This window comes from Mus caroli, chromosome 14 (assembly GCF_900094665.2).
Source record: "Mus caroli chromosome 14, CAROLI_EIJ_v1.1, whole genome shotgun sequence".
In the NCBI taxonomy this organism is placed as follows: Eukaryota; Metazoa; Chordata; class Mammalia; order Rodentia; family Muridae; genus Mus; species Mus caroli.
Genome location: NC_034583.1, coordinates 42,583,761 through 42,602,334, shown reverse-complemented (window position 1 = coordinate 42,602,334; position 18,574 = coordinate 42,583,761). Strand labels below are relative to the sequence as shown.

General features: G+C 38.3%; 1 protein-coding gene and 1 pseudogene across 1 annotated transcript; one reads left to right on the top strand and one right to left on the bottom strand.

The window, feature by feature from the left end:
- Positions 1–5,771: 5,771 nt before the first annotated feature.
- On the bottom strand, positions 5,772–6,933 carry LOC110309533 (olfactory receptor 11H6). Its single transcript, XM_021182261.1, has one exon. It carries the CDS (start codon positions 6,850–6,852, stop codon positions 5,866–5,868), a length of 987 nt encoding a protein of 328 aa, XP_021037920.1. The 5' UTR covers positions 6,853–6,933; the 3' UTR covers positions 5,772–5,865.
- Positions 6,934–12,097: 5,164 nt separating this feature from the next.
- Positions 12,098–12,434, top strand: LOC110309794 (annotated as a pseudogene).
- The last annotated feature ends 6,140 nt before the right edge of the window (positions 12,435–18,574 follow it).

Sequence of the window (18,574 nt, the reverse complement as noted above, 5' to 3'; positions counted from 1 at the left end):
AAAGAATAACTCTGAGATGATATTAGATAAGATAAATATACTGGTGTTGGTGTAGCTTTCACAGAAACAAAAGTTTAGTAATAGCCCAAGAGAATGGTCCCAATTGAGCAACATAGCTTCCATAATTTTAGACAAGAAGCTATGAAGAGAAGAAACATGGGAATGAAGAGATTTTAAGTTTTTAAAACTAAAACAACTATTAAAAATCAAATTACCCATATTGAGTCTCATTTTGTTAGGACATCAAGAAAAACTGGTAGCTTTTGACAACAACACTACACATTCTGTATCTTTCCACATAAGAAACCTCTCCTCAACAGAGTGCTGAGCAGTCCTTTCACATGGAATGAAGCAGCAGCAGCAGCAGTGACGCTGAACCCAGGTCATAGATTTTGATACCAAATCAAAATATGTACTCTGAGACACATGCATAGAGATCCATAGCTATAGATTACGTTTGTTGACACTAAAGACAACTGAGCAACATATGCAGATAAAATGTTAGTCATAGGTGAGGCTGGCAGATGAAACTTCATAGATAACTGCCAATGTTAATGCAAAAGGCTCTTCCTCACATGGTTATCACTAAGTTCTACATGAATTTTTCATCTTCGTCAACAGTGATTTCATCTTGCCACACAACCACCTTCTCTTCTTTCTCCTCGTTCTCCTTTTCTTCCTCTTTTTTGCGTCTCTCCTCAAAGAGAGGGATTCTAAATCTAAGGCTTTTCTATATAGTTCATACTGGTCTCACACTCGAGAATTCTTGGTTCCCCTTCCAGTGCTCTGATTACAAGCATGCACCCCATTCCCATATCCTTTCTTAATGAGCTGTGCCATGGATGAAGAGAGAACTGAGGAAGAAAACAGTAACCCCCAATACTGATTCCTATTGGTTTCTATTTCAGTGTAAAGAGCCATTCCCTCACGGTTCTGCACACATATTACAAAATGGCTCATCATCCCTGATACATTAGCCACACTGACCTGTGAATAACTGTGATACCCTTTAGTACATTGGCTTTGGAGTGGCCAAATTCCATGATGATCTAAACATTCTAGATAATTTTCTTTTCCTTTGATTTTGAGCAGAAAGACAATGTGACATTTGTTGACAGTCTTTTGATCCCATTGAATGGGTAGATTCCTTACTATGTTGGCCCACCTGTGTCATGCACAACAACAGTAGTGCCTGCCACATACTAGGTCATCCTGGAATCAGAATAAGGCCACAAAGATTCTATCCTTTCCTGGATCAAACATAGATGTTATGCATAAGCATTTTGTACATTATTAACTCTGCTTCTTTTGCACTACAAGATTGTAGTGCTTTGTTTCTCACTGTGTAAAGAATGTGTGTTGGTCCTTATTTATGTCCTATGTTGCCCACTGTTAAGATTTCTCAGCTCTCTGTACAAATAAACCTATTATTTTCTGTTTTCCTTAGGGATCTTTTTGCTTCTTGTCATGGATTTTCACTAAGGATTTTGATAAATTGTCCTATAGGGATTATTAAAGATAATTTTGTGCACAATCCCATGGCCTCCTTAAGTTTGTGTTTCTCTAACAGAGTATGTAAATTTTGTCATGAGATACCTAGTGTGTTTAATTAAATTACACTTCTTTTTAAACATTTCTTTATTCTATTTAATTTAATTTTTTTTTTAGTTTTTAAGGTTATAATTATATCATCTTTCCCTTCTCTATCCTGTACTCAAACCTTTCCATATACCCCTTCTTGCTCTTTTTCAAATTTGTGGCTTCATTTTTATTAATTCTTGTTACACACATGCACACACATTCCTAAGTACAGAAACCTGACCATTTAGTTTTGGATAGCTCACTGGTGTACTCTTCCCAGGAAAGACTGTTTCTCCCACTCTTAGTATCCCTTTGTTGCTTGTGTTTTTATGCTATCAGAAAGTACCATGAAAATTTCTTAATGAATCAACAACCAGCAGTCCCACACAGACCTGCTTACTATAAATCCCAACAACCCCTAACATGGCAAAATAACCTAAGGGTGCAGCAGTGGCACATACTCCTTTTTGGTAACCAACAGCTCTCCTATTCTACTTAAGACCCACTCAACACGAGGGAAATCATACATGTTCTTTGAAACATACCAACTACCCAGTGCCAGTGAAGTCATAGATCTTAGAGAAGAACTGAAACTACTACTTTATTAACGCAGTATAATAGCTAACTGCGTTCTCTTAAAGTTTAATTTAATTTTTTATTAGATATTTTCTTTATTTACATTTCAACTGTTATTCCTTTTCCTTGTTTCCCCTCCGAAAAGTTCCCATCACATCCTCCCTCCCACTGCTCACTAACTCACCCACTCCCTCTTCCTTGTCCTGGAATTCCCCTACATTGGGGCATCGAGCCTTTACAGGACCAAGGGCCTCTCCTCTCATTAATGTCCCATAAGGCCATCCTCTGCTACATATGTATATAGAGCCATGGGTCCCTCCATGTGTACTCTTTGGTTGGTGGTTTATTCCCTGGGAGCTCTGGGAGTACTGATTGGTTCATATTGTTGTTCCTTCTAGGGGGCTGTAAACCCTTTTAGCTCCTTGGGTCCTTTTTCTAGCTCCTCCATTTGGGATCTTGTGCTAGCTAACTGCATTCTTAATATCTGTCCCTACATACAGGAAAGGGTAGTCCTCACCCTCATCATGGAAACTTTATTTTGTTGTAGATGTAGATCATTACCATTCTTTTTAAAAAGACGCTTGTTTAAGTTTTTGGGTTACATTTATTTATGTATTTATTTATTGTCATCTATCATCTATCTATCTATCTATCTATCTATCTATCTATCTATCTATCTATCTATCTATCTATTATCTATCATCTATCTATCTATCTATCTATCTATCTATCTATCTATCTATCTATCTATCTATCATCTATTTGTGTTTGCATGCATGCACGAGTGTGTGCCATGGTGTGTATGTGGAAGTTAGGTGACACTTGTGGGTCTCTCCTATTATGTGCATTCCAGGGATCAAACGTAGGATGTTAGGCTTACTAGCAGGTGCTTTTACTCACAGAGCCACTCACTTGTCTTTAATGCCATCCTGAAGTGTTCATTTTACCTATAGAGATGAGGGTAAATATGGTGGATTAGAAGTACAATTTGTGGTAGTGGTGGCTAAGCAGTAAAGCTCCATGGCAGATTTGGCATCACATGTACCTCCCACCCAGCACCACCCCAATATCCAAAAGGATGTTCAGCTCAGTGGCAGGGGGAGAAAGTGGAACCCAAGCACTGCTCTCTGAGGCTGTCAGCCAAGGCTTCCCCCGCCAGAGTGAACATTGACATCAAAACAGGTCTCAGGAAAGGCTCGGAAGGAGTTACAGAGACAAAGTTTGGAGCTGAGACAAAAGGATGGAGCATCTAGAGACTGCCATATCCAGGGATCCATCCCATAATCAGCCTCCAAACGCTGACACCATTGCATACACTAGCAAGATTTTGCTGAAAGGACCCTGATATAGCTGTCTCTTGTGAGACTATGACGGGGCCTAGCAAACACATAAGTGGATGCTCACAGTCAGCTATTGGATGGATCACAGGGACCCCAATGGAGGAGCTAGAGAAAATACCCGAGGAGCTAAAGGGATCTGCAACCCTATATGTGGAACAACATAATGAACTAACCAGTACCCCGGAGCTCTTGTCTCTAGCTGCATATGTATCAGAAGATGGCCTAGTCGGCCATCACTGGAAAGAAAGGCCCATTGGTTATGCAAACTTTATATGCCCCAGTACAGGGGAACGCCAGCGCCAAGAAGTGAGAGTGGGTGGGTAGGGGAATGGTGGTGGTGGGGGGAGGGTATGGGGGACTTTTGGGATAGCATTGGAAATGTAAATGAGGAAAATACCTAATAAAATATTAAAAAAAAGAGAACGTACAAACAAAAGGGAAGAGGGGAGCCCAGGGCAAGTAAGTTTAAGTGGCTGACCAGTAAACTACAGATCTGCCTTCAGACAGTGGGGGACAGAAAACCAGACTCCATTCTCTGAAGGAGAAGAGAAAAAAGCCATGGATGATCAATCATCTCTATTTTTGGCCCCTGCCTTCCTTTTGTGCATTCCAGAGGAATATTTTTATCAACTATTTTGTATACGTAGGGCGGGAGGAAATCCTACATCATCTTTTTCTTAAAGTGTAATTTTTTTTTTGAGAAATTAAAACATTTGCTTCTATTTTTTTTTTTTGTACAACCAGAAAATACCAGGATACTGAATCAAGAGACGCTGTGACTGGCTTGGGGGTTGCTATAACATTCCACAGAGAGCATTTTTTCTATACTAAAATACTACAATACCAAACACACTAAATGGCAGTTTGGAGTCTCATTCGTGAATTTGCGTCTGGAATATTTTCAGTTATATCTGGTTTCATGTTTCTAGTGAAACTGCTTCCTAAAAAAACCATACTTTTTTGTCCTCACCCTGTCAGAACTGTAACTTCTTTGGTCATGGCCGTCAATTTTCCTAACAATGTGGTAATGTGTTGTAAAAGATGGAACATTTGAGTATGCATTATATGTAGCACAAAATTGTGAGTCAGCGAAATTGAGGATTATAAGTGCTTGACTGTTTTGTGAGAACTTAAGAGACACTTCTCAAGTTTGAGGCTGGAGCATTCCTGGAATACATTCAAAGAGAGACAACACATGGCTCTTCAATTGTGAAAATGAACACAATGTGTAATTCTTCAGAGTTAAGAAGCAAAATGTCTGTACTCTGCTCTCAGCCAATAAAATCTGAGTTGTAAATGAGAAAAAAGGAATAAGTATAATTTGCAATTTTTAATATAAAAATTGAAATTAAGAGAGTGTTATCTCAAATGATCATGCAATTAGAGAGAGTGTTGTATGTGGGTGCTTATATGTTGGTGGTTTTACTCATCTAAGAAAATTTATTTTCTGACTATTAAAGATTAAAAAGCTTCAAATATGTATGCAATTGATTTCTTTCACCATAAAATGTTCAATATATATATCATAAGAAGAAGAATATATATACACATAAATATTGCTTGTGTATATGTTAACACTATGTAAGTAGTCAGTAAGGCCACAAATCCTCACAAAGCTATGGTACTGAGGATTTGTCACAATGAGCTGAACTTGAACTTGAGCTCTTAAGGACAGTGAATGATGAGTCTCTTCCTCTGTTTCAACATGGGTTAGCACATACTTAAATGAAGCAATTCTTTATTGGAATTATACATAAGTTACAAGTTACCCATATTCAATGTATCAGTATAACCAGTACAGAAAACAGTTTGGAAACTCTTCAAAAAATAAAACTAGAACTACTATATAATCCAGCTACAACATAGAAACACACACACACACACACACACACACACACACACACACACACACACACACATCCAAAGGACTTAAAGCCAGTGTACAAAAGTGATATTGATGGCACTATTTATGATAGCTAAGGTATGGAATCAGCTTATGTGCCTGTTAGTGTCAATGTATAAACAGAAAATAATATTATATAACAAGCATTTTCCATTAAGAAGAATAAAATTTTATTACTGGTAGCAAATGGACAAAACTGGGGCATATCATATATAAGAAGAATACAGAAAGCCATGCTTATTCATCAATGTAGAAACTAAAATTAAATTAAAGCGCTAGTATGACAGAAGAGGGATTATTAAGGACTTGGAAATATATGGGGATAAAGCAAAGATAAAAGGAGTATGGGCATGAATTCAGAGATGGCTGAGGCAAAATTACAGTAGATCTTATTAATCTTTATCATAAAAATAAATTTCAAACATGTTGATATAAAAAGTAATACATGACTTCTTCAAAATTGTCTCAGTTTTGGGTAGTTGTTAGTTTTAGCAGTTTCTTTAAGGCATTTTTCATTTCTTTGTTTCGGAGAGTATAGATGAGAGGATTTAAGAGGGGGGTCAAGGCTGAGTAAATCAGAGTAACAATCTTCTGCATTCCTGCAGGATTCCCTGATGTTGGGCTCACATACATCACCATAAGAGTTCCATAGAACAGAGACACAACCACTAAATGAGATCCACATGTAGAGAAAGCTTTAGTTCGACCAGCACCAGAAGGAACTTGAAACACAGCTCTAAGTACTAGAGTATAGGATCCCAGGATGCAGAAGAAGGGCCCAAAGATAATCATTGAGTTGAAGGTATAACAGAGAAGCTCAGTGGAAGGAGCGGGTACACAGGATAGTGCAAACAATGGTCCTGGGTCACACACAAAGTGGTCAATGATGTTAGGACCACAGAAAGGAAGTTGGGAGATGAGGACAATTGGGACTGGATAGCAGAGGAATCCACTCACCCAGCAGATACAAATCAGGATGACACAGAATTTCTTAGTCATGATAGAGGGGTAGTGTAATGGTCGACAGATAGCCAGGTATCGATCATAAGCCATAGCTGACAAGAAGAAACACTCTGTTGTACCAAGTGAAAAAAAGAAATAGAATTGGAGGAAGCAGGCGGAGAAGGAGATGGTCTTACTCTCAGAGAGGATATTGACCAACATGTTTGGGATGGTGGAAGAGACATACCATATCTCTAAAAAGGCAAAGTTTCCCAGGAAGATGTACATGGGTGTGTGGAGCCTCTGATCCCATCTCACAGCACAAACAATAGTTCCATTCCCCAGCAAAGTCAGGAGGTAAAGAATCAGAATTGAATAGAAGAAGAAACTTTGCATCTCCCCCTGGTTACTGAAACCCAGGAGGATAAACTCAGTCACAAAATGTATGGAGCTGTTCTTGGATCCCAAAGCTGTTAGAAAAACAGAAACAACTGAGAAATGAGGGATCATGGATAGTTTTCACACTTTACAGACACATGGCCAGAAAATGTACCAGTATTTTTTTTTCATTGTTTCCTCCTGATGACCTTTTGAGCAATAGGAGGAACACTTTATTTTCTTGTTTACAAAAGAGAAAAATATGACATTCAGAGATTGAAAGAGTTCACTTAAAGGTATCTGAAACACCAGTTATTTTTATACATACTAGCTTATTTGGATTTTCACCATCTGTAACAGTAAAAATCACTGTCCTTTGTAGAATCTTTGGATGTAAATTTTTCATTTTGAAGCACTATTTTATTTATTTTTTCTTTCTCTCCATTTTAATGTGACTAGATTATTTTCTCCTACAATATAATCTGATTACAGTTTCCCTTTCTCTCTACTCCTCCCAACTCCTCCCCTTCCTTCCTCCTATCCACCGCTGCTCTCTTTCTGTCTCTTATTAGAAAAGAACAGGCTTCTAAGCAAAGAACCAAACATAACAAAATAAAACATATAGGTACAAAAAACCCATCACCTTGCAGTTAGACAAGGCAAACTTGCAGAAAAAAAAGTCCAAGAGAAGGCACAAGAATGAGAGACCCACTTGCTCATACCCTGGGGAGTCCCATAGATACTAAACTAAAGGCTCATGTCTATATTCAGAGGATTTGGTGTAGACTTGTATACCAAATATTTTAAAGTGACCAATATTTTGACTTCAAAATAAAATAATTGACTGTATATAAATCACAGATACCAAGATACTCACCAAATTCCATCCTCATGCCCATTTATATACTTAGAGAGGCCAGTGTTGTCGTGCTCATCAAACCTGGAGTAAACTCAGTGATAAATATTATATTGCCAAATTAAGTTTGGATATTAGTAGTGACAACATTTTTATAATGAAAATTCTTTTATTTTTATAATTATTTTTGGAGATAGGGTCTCAAGTAGACTTCTAACCCACTATGTATATAAGGGTTACCCTGAACCCCTGGTCCTCTTGCCTTTACTTTTTTTAATAGATGAGAAAGTTTCCAGGAATGTGCAATTGTGGCTAGCTGTATTCAGGGACAGAGTTCTGTGCTCCCTAGGCTAATCACTCCACTAAGGTCTACATCTGCATCCTCAACTTACATGATTTTCATGAAATGTACATTTATTCAAGTGAATTAGTTTAATACAGTGTAATTATGATCAGCATGTTTTAAAATTTCTAAGGTAATTGAAATTTCAGATATATTTTCATATTTATACTTATGAGGCAACATACTGTGTCATTCTTGTCTGGAAATATAGTTACCAGGTTGGCAGTAGAAATAAAAGTTTGCATACTGAATTCAAATTGTAGCACACCGGCAACTTTTCATTTGTTCCGTCATTTAACAATGTTCCTGTCAGTGTGTTAAGTTCTGAGAATAAGCATTCATATGAAAAATGAGGTTTCTTTCTCTTTAGAAGCTTTGCTTTATCAAATCAAGGACGAGTATGCATGATTATATCTGTTTGCTCATGTGTACAGTTTCTTCAGCTCTGTGATTCTTTAGCTGTCTGTGTGCTTGGAGCAGAAATGACCTTTATTCCAACAAGGGTTAGATTAAATAAATCTGCTCAGTATAAGCCACGTGGTGAATTTAATTGGACATAAAACAGACAGTTTGGACTTCTCTATACAGTAGACAGTGGTATGAGACTTTAGTTGATTTACCTGATTCTTGTCACCAAGAAGAGAAATAGAATTGCAGTTTAGTGTGTGGCTTTCAAATAGACCTCATATTTCTTAATTCTTACCTTTTAATTCTTTGACCTTATAATGTACTAGGTTTTGTTGTCATTATTTGTGATGAAGGGGAGTCATAATTATCTATGCAATTAGAAGATAAACCATAGATAAGTTAAAATATCACTGCGTTTTTTTCAGTTGATACCATTTAAAAAAATACACTGATCAGACAGTTACACTTACCTCTTTAATCTTCCTGCTCATCTTTAGGGGTGCACAAATGGGTGGCTGGATTGAGGAGGAAGACAAAGAACCAAGGAAATCTGTCCTGAAAAATCAATAAGGGAGCCAGAATCTCCTCTATTACCCTAGTCACTTGTGAAAATTTAAGCAACTTGTCCAGGGAAGTGATTTAAAAAATTATAAGAGCAGGGATTCTTATTTTAAAAATTTATGTTTTATGAACACTCTGTGATCAAGTCTAAAGAAAAGGAGAATCTACTGGATTACTTCTTTCTTAGCTTGCGTGAAATCATTTGCCACTCCCTAACAATGCTGTCAAACAGCAGCCTGCCTCAGTTGCCTCTCCTGGAAGGTAATCTGTTAACCAAGGTATCAATCACTACTTTACAGAACAGTACAAGTCTGAGCCTATGTCTTGACATGGATTTAATGACCTCTTTCCCAATATCAACATACCTGAACACTATTTTTTCCTGTAAATTTTATGGCAGGGACTCTAAATGCCTGGGGAAACACCAGTGTAAGTATATTGCTGTGCACACACTTTAAGAGTGTGTTGGGAGAAATGAAAAATCCAGTATCTTTTGCTACACAGAGGAAAACAGAATCATGGGATCCCCAGAATGCTACACTCTGAGCAGCTGACAGCAATGAAGCTACAGAGTGGCTGTGCTGTGCATGCAGGCTTCCCAACATACCTGCTGGCACTTCTGGCCTCACAAGGAAGATCTTAGAGAATCTGCTGCCAAAAACGTCTCTTTTACTTACACAGACTAAAAGCTGAATTATGGATGGGAACTGTTACATGTGGCTTCAGAGACTTATATCCTTGGATACTCTGAACCAAATAAAATATGTTTTTCAAGTCAGGGATTAGTAAGAGTTTGTAAATCTCTTCTGAATACGGTCCATAGTTCTCAAGTGTGCTTGCTGGGAGGTACCCACTTCCTTCCCCATGCCTCTGTTTCTGTGAGTGCATTTAATTCTACCGATTTATATTTTCCCAAGTGGTATCATGAGGAAATGATGTACCTGGGCATGGGGGAAGGGGGAGGCTAATGAGGGAAGAGAAGAAATCCCACCTGTGTATTTAAGTGTGTGAACACAGGGCCATGTATTTTTGTGATTACTCAATTTAGACTCTTCAGAATAAACTTGTTTAGTCCCTACTGAGGCTGGGCCCTGAGTTCAGTTCCTAGAGCCTGTGTGGTAGAAGGAGAGAACTGACTCCGGAAAATGGATCTCTGACCTCCATATGTGTGCTGTGATGCCTGGGTGTGTGTGGGTAACCCATTCACACACATGCACACACAACACACACACACAGATACACAACACACACACACACACATACACACACACACACACACACACACTCAAGTGAACAACTGAATACGGAATTTAAAATAAAATTTTAGGTATGCTGAATGATGTTAATAAAATAAAAACATATTAATGTTCCTCTAAAACAACAACAACAGCAACAACAAACCATTGTTTGACAAACATTTATTAGTACCCACTATGTGTCATAATATCAGGTAAACACTGATTACATATGAGTGATGAGAACAAACAAGGTACAAATTTCATGGAGATTCTATGCTGTTTTGGGCTTCAAATACAAAGATACCAAGGACTGTTAAACTTAGACCGGTATGATTTGAAGTTTTATGTTCTTTCAGTTTGTTGTTGGAACTTAACATAATCTAAAAATCTAAATCACTGATATCTATGTTAGAGTAAATAATACTACTGGAAAGCTGATTCAGGTGATGCTGTACTGGTTACTTATCTCTGAAAGTGTCTTAGTTAGGGTTATGGTTGAGACAAAACACCATGACCAAAAAGCAAGTTGGGGAGGAAAAGGTATATTTGGCTTACACTTTCATATTGCTGTTCATTGTGAATGAAGTCAGGACAGGAACTCAAACAGGGCAGGAACCTGGAGACAGGACATGACACAGAGGCCATGGAAGGGTGCTGCTTACTGGCATGATCCTTATGGCTTGCTCAGACCACTTTCTATAGAACCCAGGACCACCAGCCCAGGAATGGCGCCACCCACAATGGGCTGAACCCTCTGGTATTGATCACTAATTTAGAAAATGTCTTAAATCTGGGCCTTATGGAGGTGTTTTCTCAATTGAGTCTTCTTATTTTCTTCTGATGACTCTAGCTTATTACACAAAACCTTAAACCAATCAGAACAGAAAGGAAAGATGTCTTCACCAAAAATAGGTCCTGTCACTGGTTGTTTTGTCAAAGGGAGATGGGAAAATGAGTTTAGATAGAACTGAACTGGAGTTTTGGCAAAAACATTTACATATATATGTACAAATAAGTTTATACATATATAAAATAAACATAAAACAGATAAATCTAAAAGAAGAAAACAGAGCTTATCTTCTCCACTCCTTTAAAAGCATTTACATTAGAATAATATCAATAGACCATTATTAAGAGGACTTTTTTGATTTTTAAACTTAATTTATTCTTATTATATACGTACATATAATATATTCCGTAACACTCAGCCACTGAGTTTCTTATCCCCTTTCTACCTCCACCAATCTTCACCCTTTCAGTGCCCCTTTTATCTTCATGTCTTGCTGTTTTTGTATTTGTTTCCTGTCTCATTGAGTTTAACTAGGGCTCCCCACATGGGACAGATATAAAGATGCCCATAGGAGCATGGGTAACATGTTAGTGGTGGTTCCACTATTGAAGGCAGTGACTTCTCCTCCAGGAGAACTCAACTGCCAATAGCCCCTTTGGAAGAGTCCAGGGTTATAAGTATATTCAAAGAAATTAGAGAGGACACAAACTTCTAAAAGAATTTCAAGAGAATTCAACAGCTAAATTAAATAAGGATACTAATATGTATTGGCTAGTCTTATGTCAACAATACAATCTAGAGTTACCTGAGAGGAGGGAGCTCAATTGAGAAAATGTCTTCATTGGATTTAGCTGTACGGCATTTTCTTAATTAGTGATTGATGGTGCCATCTCTGGGCTGGTGATCCTGGATTCTATAATAAAGCAGGGCAAGCAAGCCATGAATAGCAAGCCAGTAAGCAGTGCCCCTCCATGGCCTCTGCATCAGCTCCTGCCTACAGGATTGTGCCCTATTTGAATTCCTAGCCTGACTTCCTTCAATGATGAACAGCAATATAGAAGTGTAAGCCAAATGAACCCTTTCTTCCCCAACTCAACTCTTGGTCATGGTGTTTCATTGCAGCAATAGAAACCTTAACCAAGAAATAATACAAGATATAAAATGGAGGTGGAAGGAGCACCATGTCCACAGAAGTCCCCGAGGCAGCGTTGGCGGGGGAGCAAAAGGAAATGGAAGATAAAGTAACTAGTCCAGAGAAAGCTGAAGAAGCAAAGTTAAAGGCAAGGTATCCTCATCTGGGTCAAAATCCTGGAGGTTCTGATTTTTAAGGAAAGATTGCAGAAACGGCAAAAGTATTTTGATTCTGGGGACTACAATATGGCAAAAGCAAAGATGAAGAACAAGCAGCTTCCTGCTGCAGCCCCGGATAAGACAGAGGTCACTGGTGACCACATTCCCACTCCACAGGACCTCCCTCAGCGGAAACCATCCCTGGTTGCTAGCAAGCTGACTGGCTGATTAAAAGAGCTGAACTGCAATATATATACATACATATATAAAATGGATTATTTGAGTTTCAACAGGTAGAAGATTGAGGCTGCAGAAACCAAGAGGTCCCATTCTTTTCTCCACCACATGGAACCTACTAGAGCCAGAGGCATCTGAGAACTCCACTTCTCGGCTCAATGCAGCAGAACCAACAATTCACTCCATAAGTATTGTTATCTTTTGTTTTCTATTACTGTTTTTCAGATATTTCAAGTTTGATATTTCAAGATAGCTTTGCTTTTGCTTACATACTATTCAGTTGGACTTCAATACTATTGGCTATGTTCCTTCATCCACCTTACTATAAGCCATTTTAAACTAGTCATTTTTTTATCCACTTCTAATATGTTCCTTCTATTTTTGTCTTCATCTTTATCTTACCCTTATCCTTTCCTAGTTTTGAAAATAGATTCTTCTCTCACAGAATATATCCAGACTCAAGTTTTCCCTCCTTCCACTCCTCCCAGTAACCCTCTACTTCCCCTCTTCCTCAGATCCTCTCTCTCTCTATTTCCCCTTCACAGAAGGACAGGTCTCCAAGAGATGAGAGTCAAACAAGACAATGCAAAATACAATAAGACAAGGCAAAATGCCTTTTATTGAGGTTGGACAAGGCAACTCAATAGGAAATGAGTCCTAAAACCACTCAAAAAAGTCAGAGATACCCACACTTTCACTGATAGGAGTCGCACAAAATTACCAAGATAACAGCCAAAATATATAAGCAGAGGACATGGTCCAGACCCATGCATGCTCCATGCTTGCTGATTCAGCCTCTGTGAGGCCATTTGATCCCTGTTTAGTTGATTCAGTGGGCCATTCTCTCTGACTCCTACAATCTTTCTTCCCCTTCATCCATGGGCGTCCATCTCCTAAGGGAGGGCCCTCATAGAAACCTCCAGTTTAGACTCTTACCCATAATGTGGGGCTGTCGGGTCTCTGCAAATACTCCCATCTGCTGCTGGAAGAAGATTCTCTGATGATAACTGGACAAGGCACTAATCTATGAGTACAGCATAATATCATTAGGAGTCATTTCATTGTGTGTGTGTTTTGTTTTGTTTTGTCAATTCCATAATCAGTCTAATTTTGATCTTTGGCTGTGGTGTTGGTTCCATGTTCAGCATTGTTGTGGTGGGGAATAAAGAAAGCATCTTTTAAGTTCATGGATAGTAATTTTAAGAGAAGCAATGTGTTTAGCAAAGCAAATTCACATTCAGACTAAGTATTCTAGTAAGGACAAAGCATTGATCTTTCTATTACGGAAGTAGTTTACTGTGTTGATGAATGGTCACCTGGAGAATGGTGTATATTGGTGGCTTAATGTTGATTTATGATGCTGGTAGATTTAATATTCAGTGGCAATCATAGACATGTCAGTCTTGGTGAGTGGCAGTTCATGTTATTGATCTTGTACATAACCTCCATCTCTGGTACCATGGCTACTTTGTTCATGAACCTATTGGGCAATGACAAGTATGACCATAGAAAGACACTAACCCATAAAATGGTTCAGGCTATTGACTTGATTCTTGAAGTATTCTGCTAAGGTCACCTTTTGATGTGCATTACATGGAATGCAAGTATCTTTATCTCCTTGGCTTCTTTGGGGCATATCTGTTCACATATTTATTTTTCTTTTTTTTTCTTTTTTTTAATTTTTAATATTTTTATTACATATTTTCCTCAATTACATTTCCAATGCTATCCCAAAAGTACCCCATAGCGCCCCCCACTTCCCTACCCACCCATTCCCATTCTTTTGGCCCAGGCATTCCCCTATATTGGGGCATATAAAGTTTGCAAGTCCAATGGGCCTCTCTTTCCATTGATGGCCGACTAGGCCATCTTTCCATACATATGCCGCTAGAGACAAGAGCTCCGGGGTTCTGGTTAGTACATCATGTTGTTCCAACATAGGGTTGCAGATCCCTTTAGCTCCTTGGTTACTTTCTCTAGCTTCTCCATTGGGAGCCCTGTGATACATCCAATAGCTGACTGTGANCATCCACTCCTGTGTTTGCTAGGCCCCGGCATCATCTCACAAGAGACAGCTATATTTGGGTCCTTTCAGCAAAATNTTGCTAGTGTATGCAATGGTGTCAGCATTTAGAAGCTGATTATGGGATGGGTCCCTGGATACAGCAGTCTCTAAATGGTTTTTTTTTTATCATATACTTGACCAACCAAATAGACCATTGGCTAATGCTCATGATTCATTTAGTGTATAACCATACATCTGAACAGTTTTTCCTTCAAGCTAATTTCTAATAATTTGCACTGCTTAAGTTTCTGTCCCATTGTGAAGATTTTTTTTTTTAATCAGTGTTGCTCATGGTTACCCCAGAGAGGAGATGTAATGCTACAGATGCCTACTTCTAGATCATGTCTGCATACCATGCAGAATCTCCTGTAAAGCTGACACCAATATTTTATTCTTCAGCCAACAGATAATAGGTCATGCCTTATTGGGTGCATGGCTGGGGATAGGAGACATTGTAGTAGGAGTGGGTACCATAGGCAATTGGGCACCTTCTCATGTAACTTACTATTTTAAGACCAGCCTGCAAGCCTTCAAGACCCATTTTTGTTCACATACTTCCAACCAATGATGGCTTGTTGTTGAGCATACCCAACTTTATAGGTTGGTGAGTCAGATAACATCTAGATTATGATGGGCAACTCAAACCACATGGCAATTTTGTGGTTCATTGTCAAGTGTTCAGTTTCCACTAATATACAACATTAAGTAAATATTTATCATTAAAAGGGAGAATAGTTGTCTGCAGACAACTCTTTGCTCCCAAATGCCAATGGTCTCTGCCATGATTTATCTCTGTGTTATGTGACCAGATCTGAAGGCAAAGACCTATGTTCTAACACTGTAGAGTCTTGCAAAAGGCTCCAATCAACAATTCTATCTGCTGCAGATACTTCAAGTATGTTGTATTCTGGTGTATTTTATGACTCCTGTGCCAAAGTAGTCTGGATTTATTGAAGTGCCTCCTGTCTGGTTTCCTCTAAAACTCAGCAGCTTTTTGAGTCATTTGTTATATGGGCTAGAGTAGAACACCTAAATGAACAATGCTTCACTAAGCATTATGATTCTTCATGGTATAAGGTATCAACTTATCCTTCATATTTAGAAGGATTATTTCTGCATTGCTCACATAACTGGACTTATAATAATCTTACTGAGGTTTAAGACTTTTGAATTTTGGCTGAGTTTGGTTCTTATCCTCTGATATGTTTATCTACAAGTTCAGAGTTGTTGCTACTTCCTCTTCAATTTGTCCTATTACCAAAATGTAATCAATATAACAGAACAGTGATAACTTGTGGAAGAGATAGGGAATCAAGACTGTACTAACTTGGACCACAAGGCTGGAGAAGTAACATACATTTGAAGGAGACTAGTAAAGGTGTAATAGGAAGTAAATTGCTTTTGGTGGTCCTTATGAACAGTTATGTCAATTTACACAAGCTGGAGTTATCACAAAGAAAGGAGCTTCAGGTGAGGAAATGCTTCCATGAGATCCAGCTGTAATGTATTTTCTCAATTAGAGATCAAGCGGGGAGGGCCCCTTGTGGGTGGTGCCATCTCTGGGCTGGTAGTCTTGGCTTCTATAAGAAAACAACCTGAGCAAGTCAGGGGAAGCAAGCCAGTAAGTAACATCCTTCCATGACCTCTGCATTAGCTCCTGCTTCCTGACCTGCTTGAATTTCCATCTTGACTTCTTTTGGTGATGAGAAGCAATGTGGGAAGTGGAAGCTGAATAAACCCTTTCCTCCCCAACTTGCTTCTTGGTCATGATGTTTGTACAGGAATAGAAACTCTGACTAAGACAATAGTATTTTGTTTTACCCTAGATCTCTGGACTATCTAAACTCTGATTCTTGGTCACCCAAGCAATTTGAGGTATTGATTTCATCTTGTGACATGAGTCTTAAATCAAAGTAGATATTGGTTGGTTACTACCAAAAGTTTTGTACTACCATAGTATATTTTGTAGGCAGAACAGATGGTAGATTAAGGTTTTGTACCTGGGTTAATATTTATACATCTTTTTTGGTAGTTCATAGATCATCTTCCTGTACCAAAAACACTGGAATGTAGGGGTAAAGGTTTTCTATAGGCATCAGCTCAACTTCTCCATGGTCAGTGAGTTGTATAGGAGACTGAAACAGCAAGCACAGGCCAACACAACTCCTCTGTGTATACAGTCTGGCTTTTAGCTAAGCATTTTTTGAGATTCCTGACTATGAGAACAAGTAGCTCTCTGACTCTTGTGCCTGCTCTTGAGACTCTCCTGTTGGGTTGCTGTGTTTTACTTTAATATGTTAGTTTTTGATTCATCTTTTTATATTTTATTTTGTCATGTTTGGTTGTTATCTCTTAGAAGCCTGTTCTTTTCTAATAAGGGAAGCACAGACTTAGAACAATCTTTGTGTGGGCTTTATAACCAATAAACTGATATTTTCATCAGGGGCTGTACAGACAGTCCCAACTCACTCAGCTCTTTACGAGTTTTATTTTATGATGGTGTAAAAGAGGTAAACATTCAATAGAAATGGTGTCTTAATAATTTGAATTTTCCCCGAGGCTCGATAAAAGAGCTGGGAAAAATAGAATAGGGAGAAGGAGGAAAAGTGCCAAGAGATTTTCTTCAGATGTACAGTTCTCAGTCAACCATACAATGTGAGCATTAACAATAAATATACTACAATGTTCAGTGTAGGTAAGCTGTGGTGTTTGGCATACTGATTGTACCAAATGAAAATTTGACATAATATTTTAACTTAATGATGTGTTTAGTCAGCTCACAAGCCTATAAAAATAAAAAAGGATGATATAAAGACCTCAATGACCTCCAGGAACCCAAGATTGCTCTACAGTGGAAGTTCAAAAGGTGTCTTTTATATATTATTAATTTTCTGAGAATATCTGAAAGCAGTGATGTATAAGCTGCATAAAGAGAGTTAAGAAATAAGGTAAATGTGATTAGAAGAGAGGTAAGTGCAATTGAGAGTCTCATGGGGTACAATTAACATTTTGTAATAGATTACTGCAATGTCTTCTGTCTCCCTCCACGATAGCTTATGGCTCCCTTGATAGTCCTAGGCATGCAATCTCTCATCTTTGTTTTTCATGTAGTTTAGATAAACTGGGTTACAGAGCAGGAATAAGCATTCCTAAAGGCAATATTAAGTTGCAATATTTCTGGAGAATTATTTGTCTTTCAGAAATCCCTTTCACTGTAAAATGTACAGAATATTCACAGTGTAATTGTTTATACTTTCCACACCTGTACACATTCATTTTGTATTTACAGAAAGAACATTTTCCCATTTGTTGTTGCTCATTCACTTATTTCTTGTTATCATTAAGATTATCAAGTGTTTTAATTGTTTCATTTTCTTCTCTTAGTGTTTTATTATATGTATTTATTTATTAGTTCTCTGAGAGTTTTGTACAATGTGCTTTGTTCATAGTCACCTCTCTCTTCCAGCACTTCTCAGATTAACTCTCTTTCCTACTCACTCAGTTTTGTATCCTTTCTTCTTAACTCATTACAACCAATTTGCGATACCACAATATTCTTAGATATGTGGTATTCCATAGGAGTAGGGTCAACTTACCAGGGAGTATGTTCCTTGAGAAAACTCACATTCCCAATTTAACACTTGTTTCATGATTCCCCTTTAACCCTATATAACACTGTGTTCTATCATCCCTCCTGTGAAAAATCCTCACAGTATTAATTCTACCAATCAATAAACATGGGAAATCTTTCGATTTCCTAATGTCTTCTTTAATATCACTTTTCCCAGACATTTGTTGCTTTCATTATAGAGGTCTTTTGCTTCTTTGGTTAGGATTCTCCTAGTTTTTTTCTTTGATATTTCTGTAAACAAAAATGTGTTTATGGAGGGAAGCAGAAAGACGGCCTGAGTGGGGCCACTGGGGTGGCTGGGGCGCAGGGTCAGCTGACACTCACCAGCTACCCACAACACCNGCCACAGGATCTTAAGACTTCTGGTGAGTGGAACACAGCTTCTGCTCCAATCCAATAGCGCGCGGGACCTGAGACTGCATTAGTTAGGGAAGC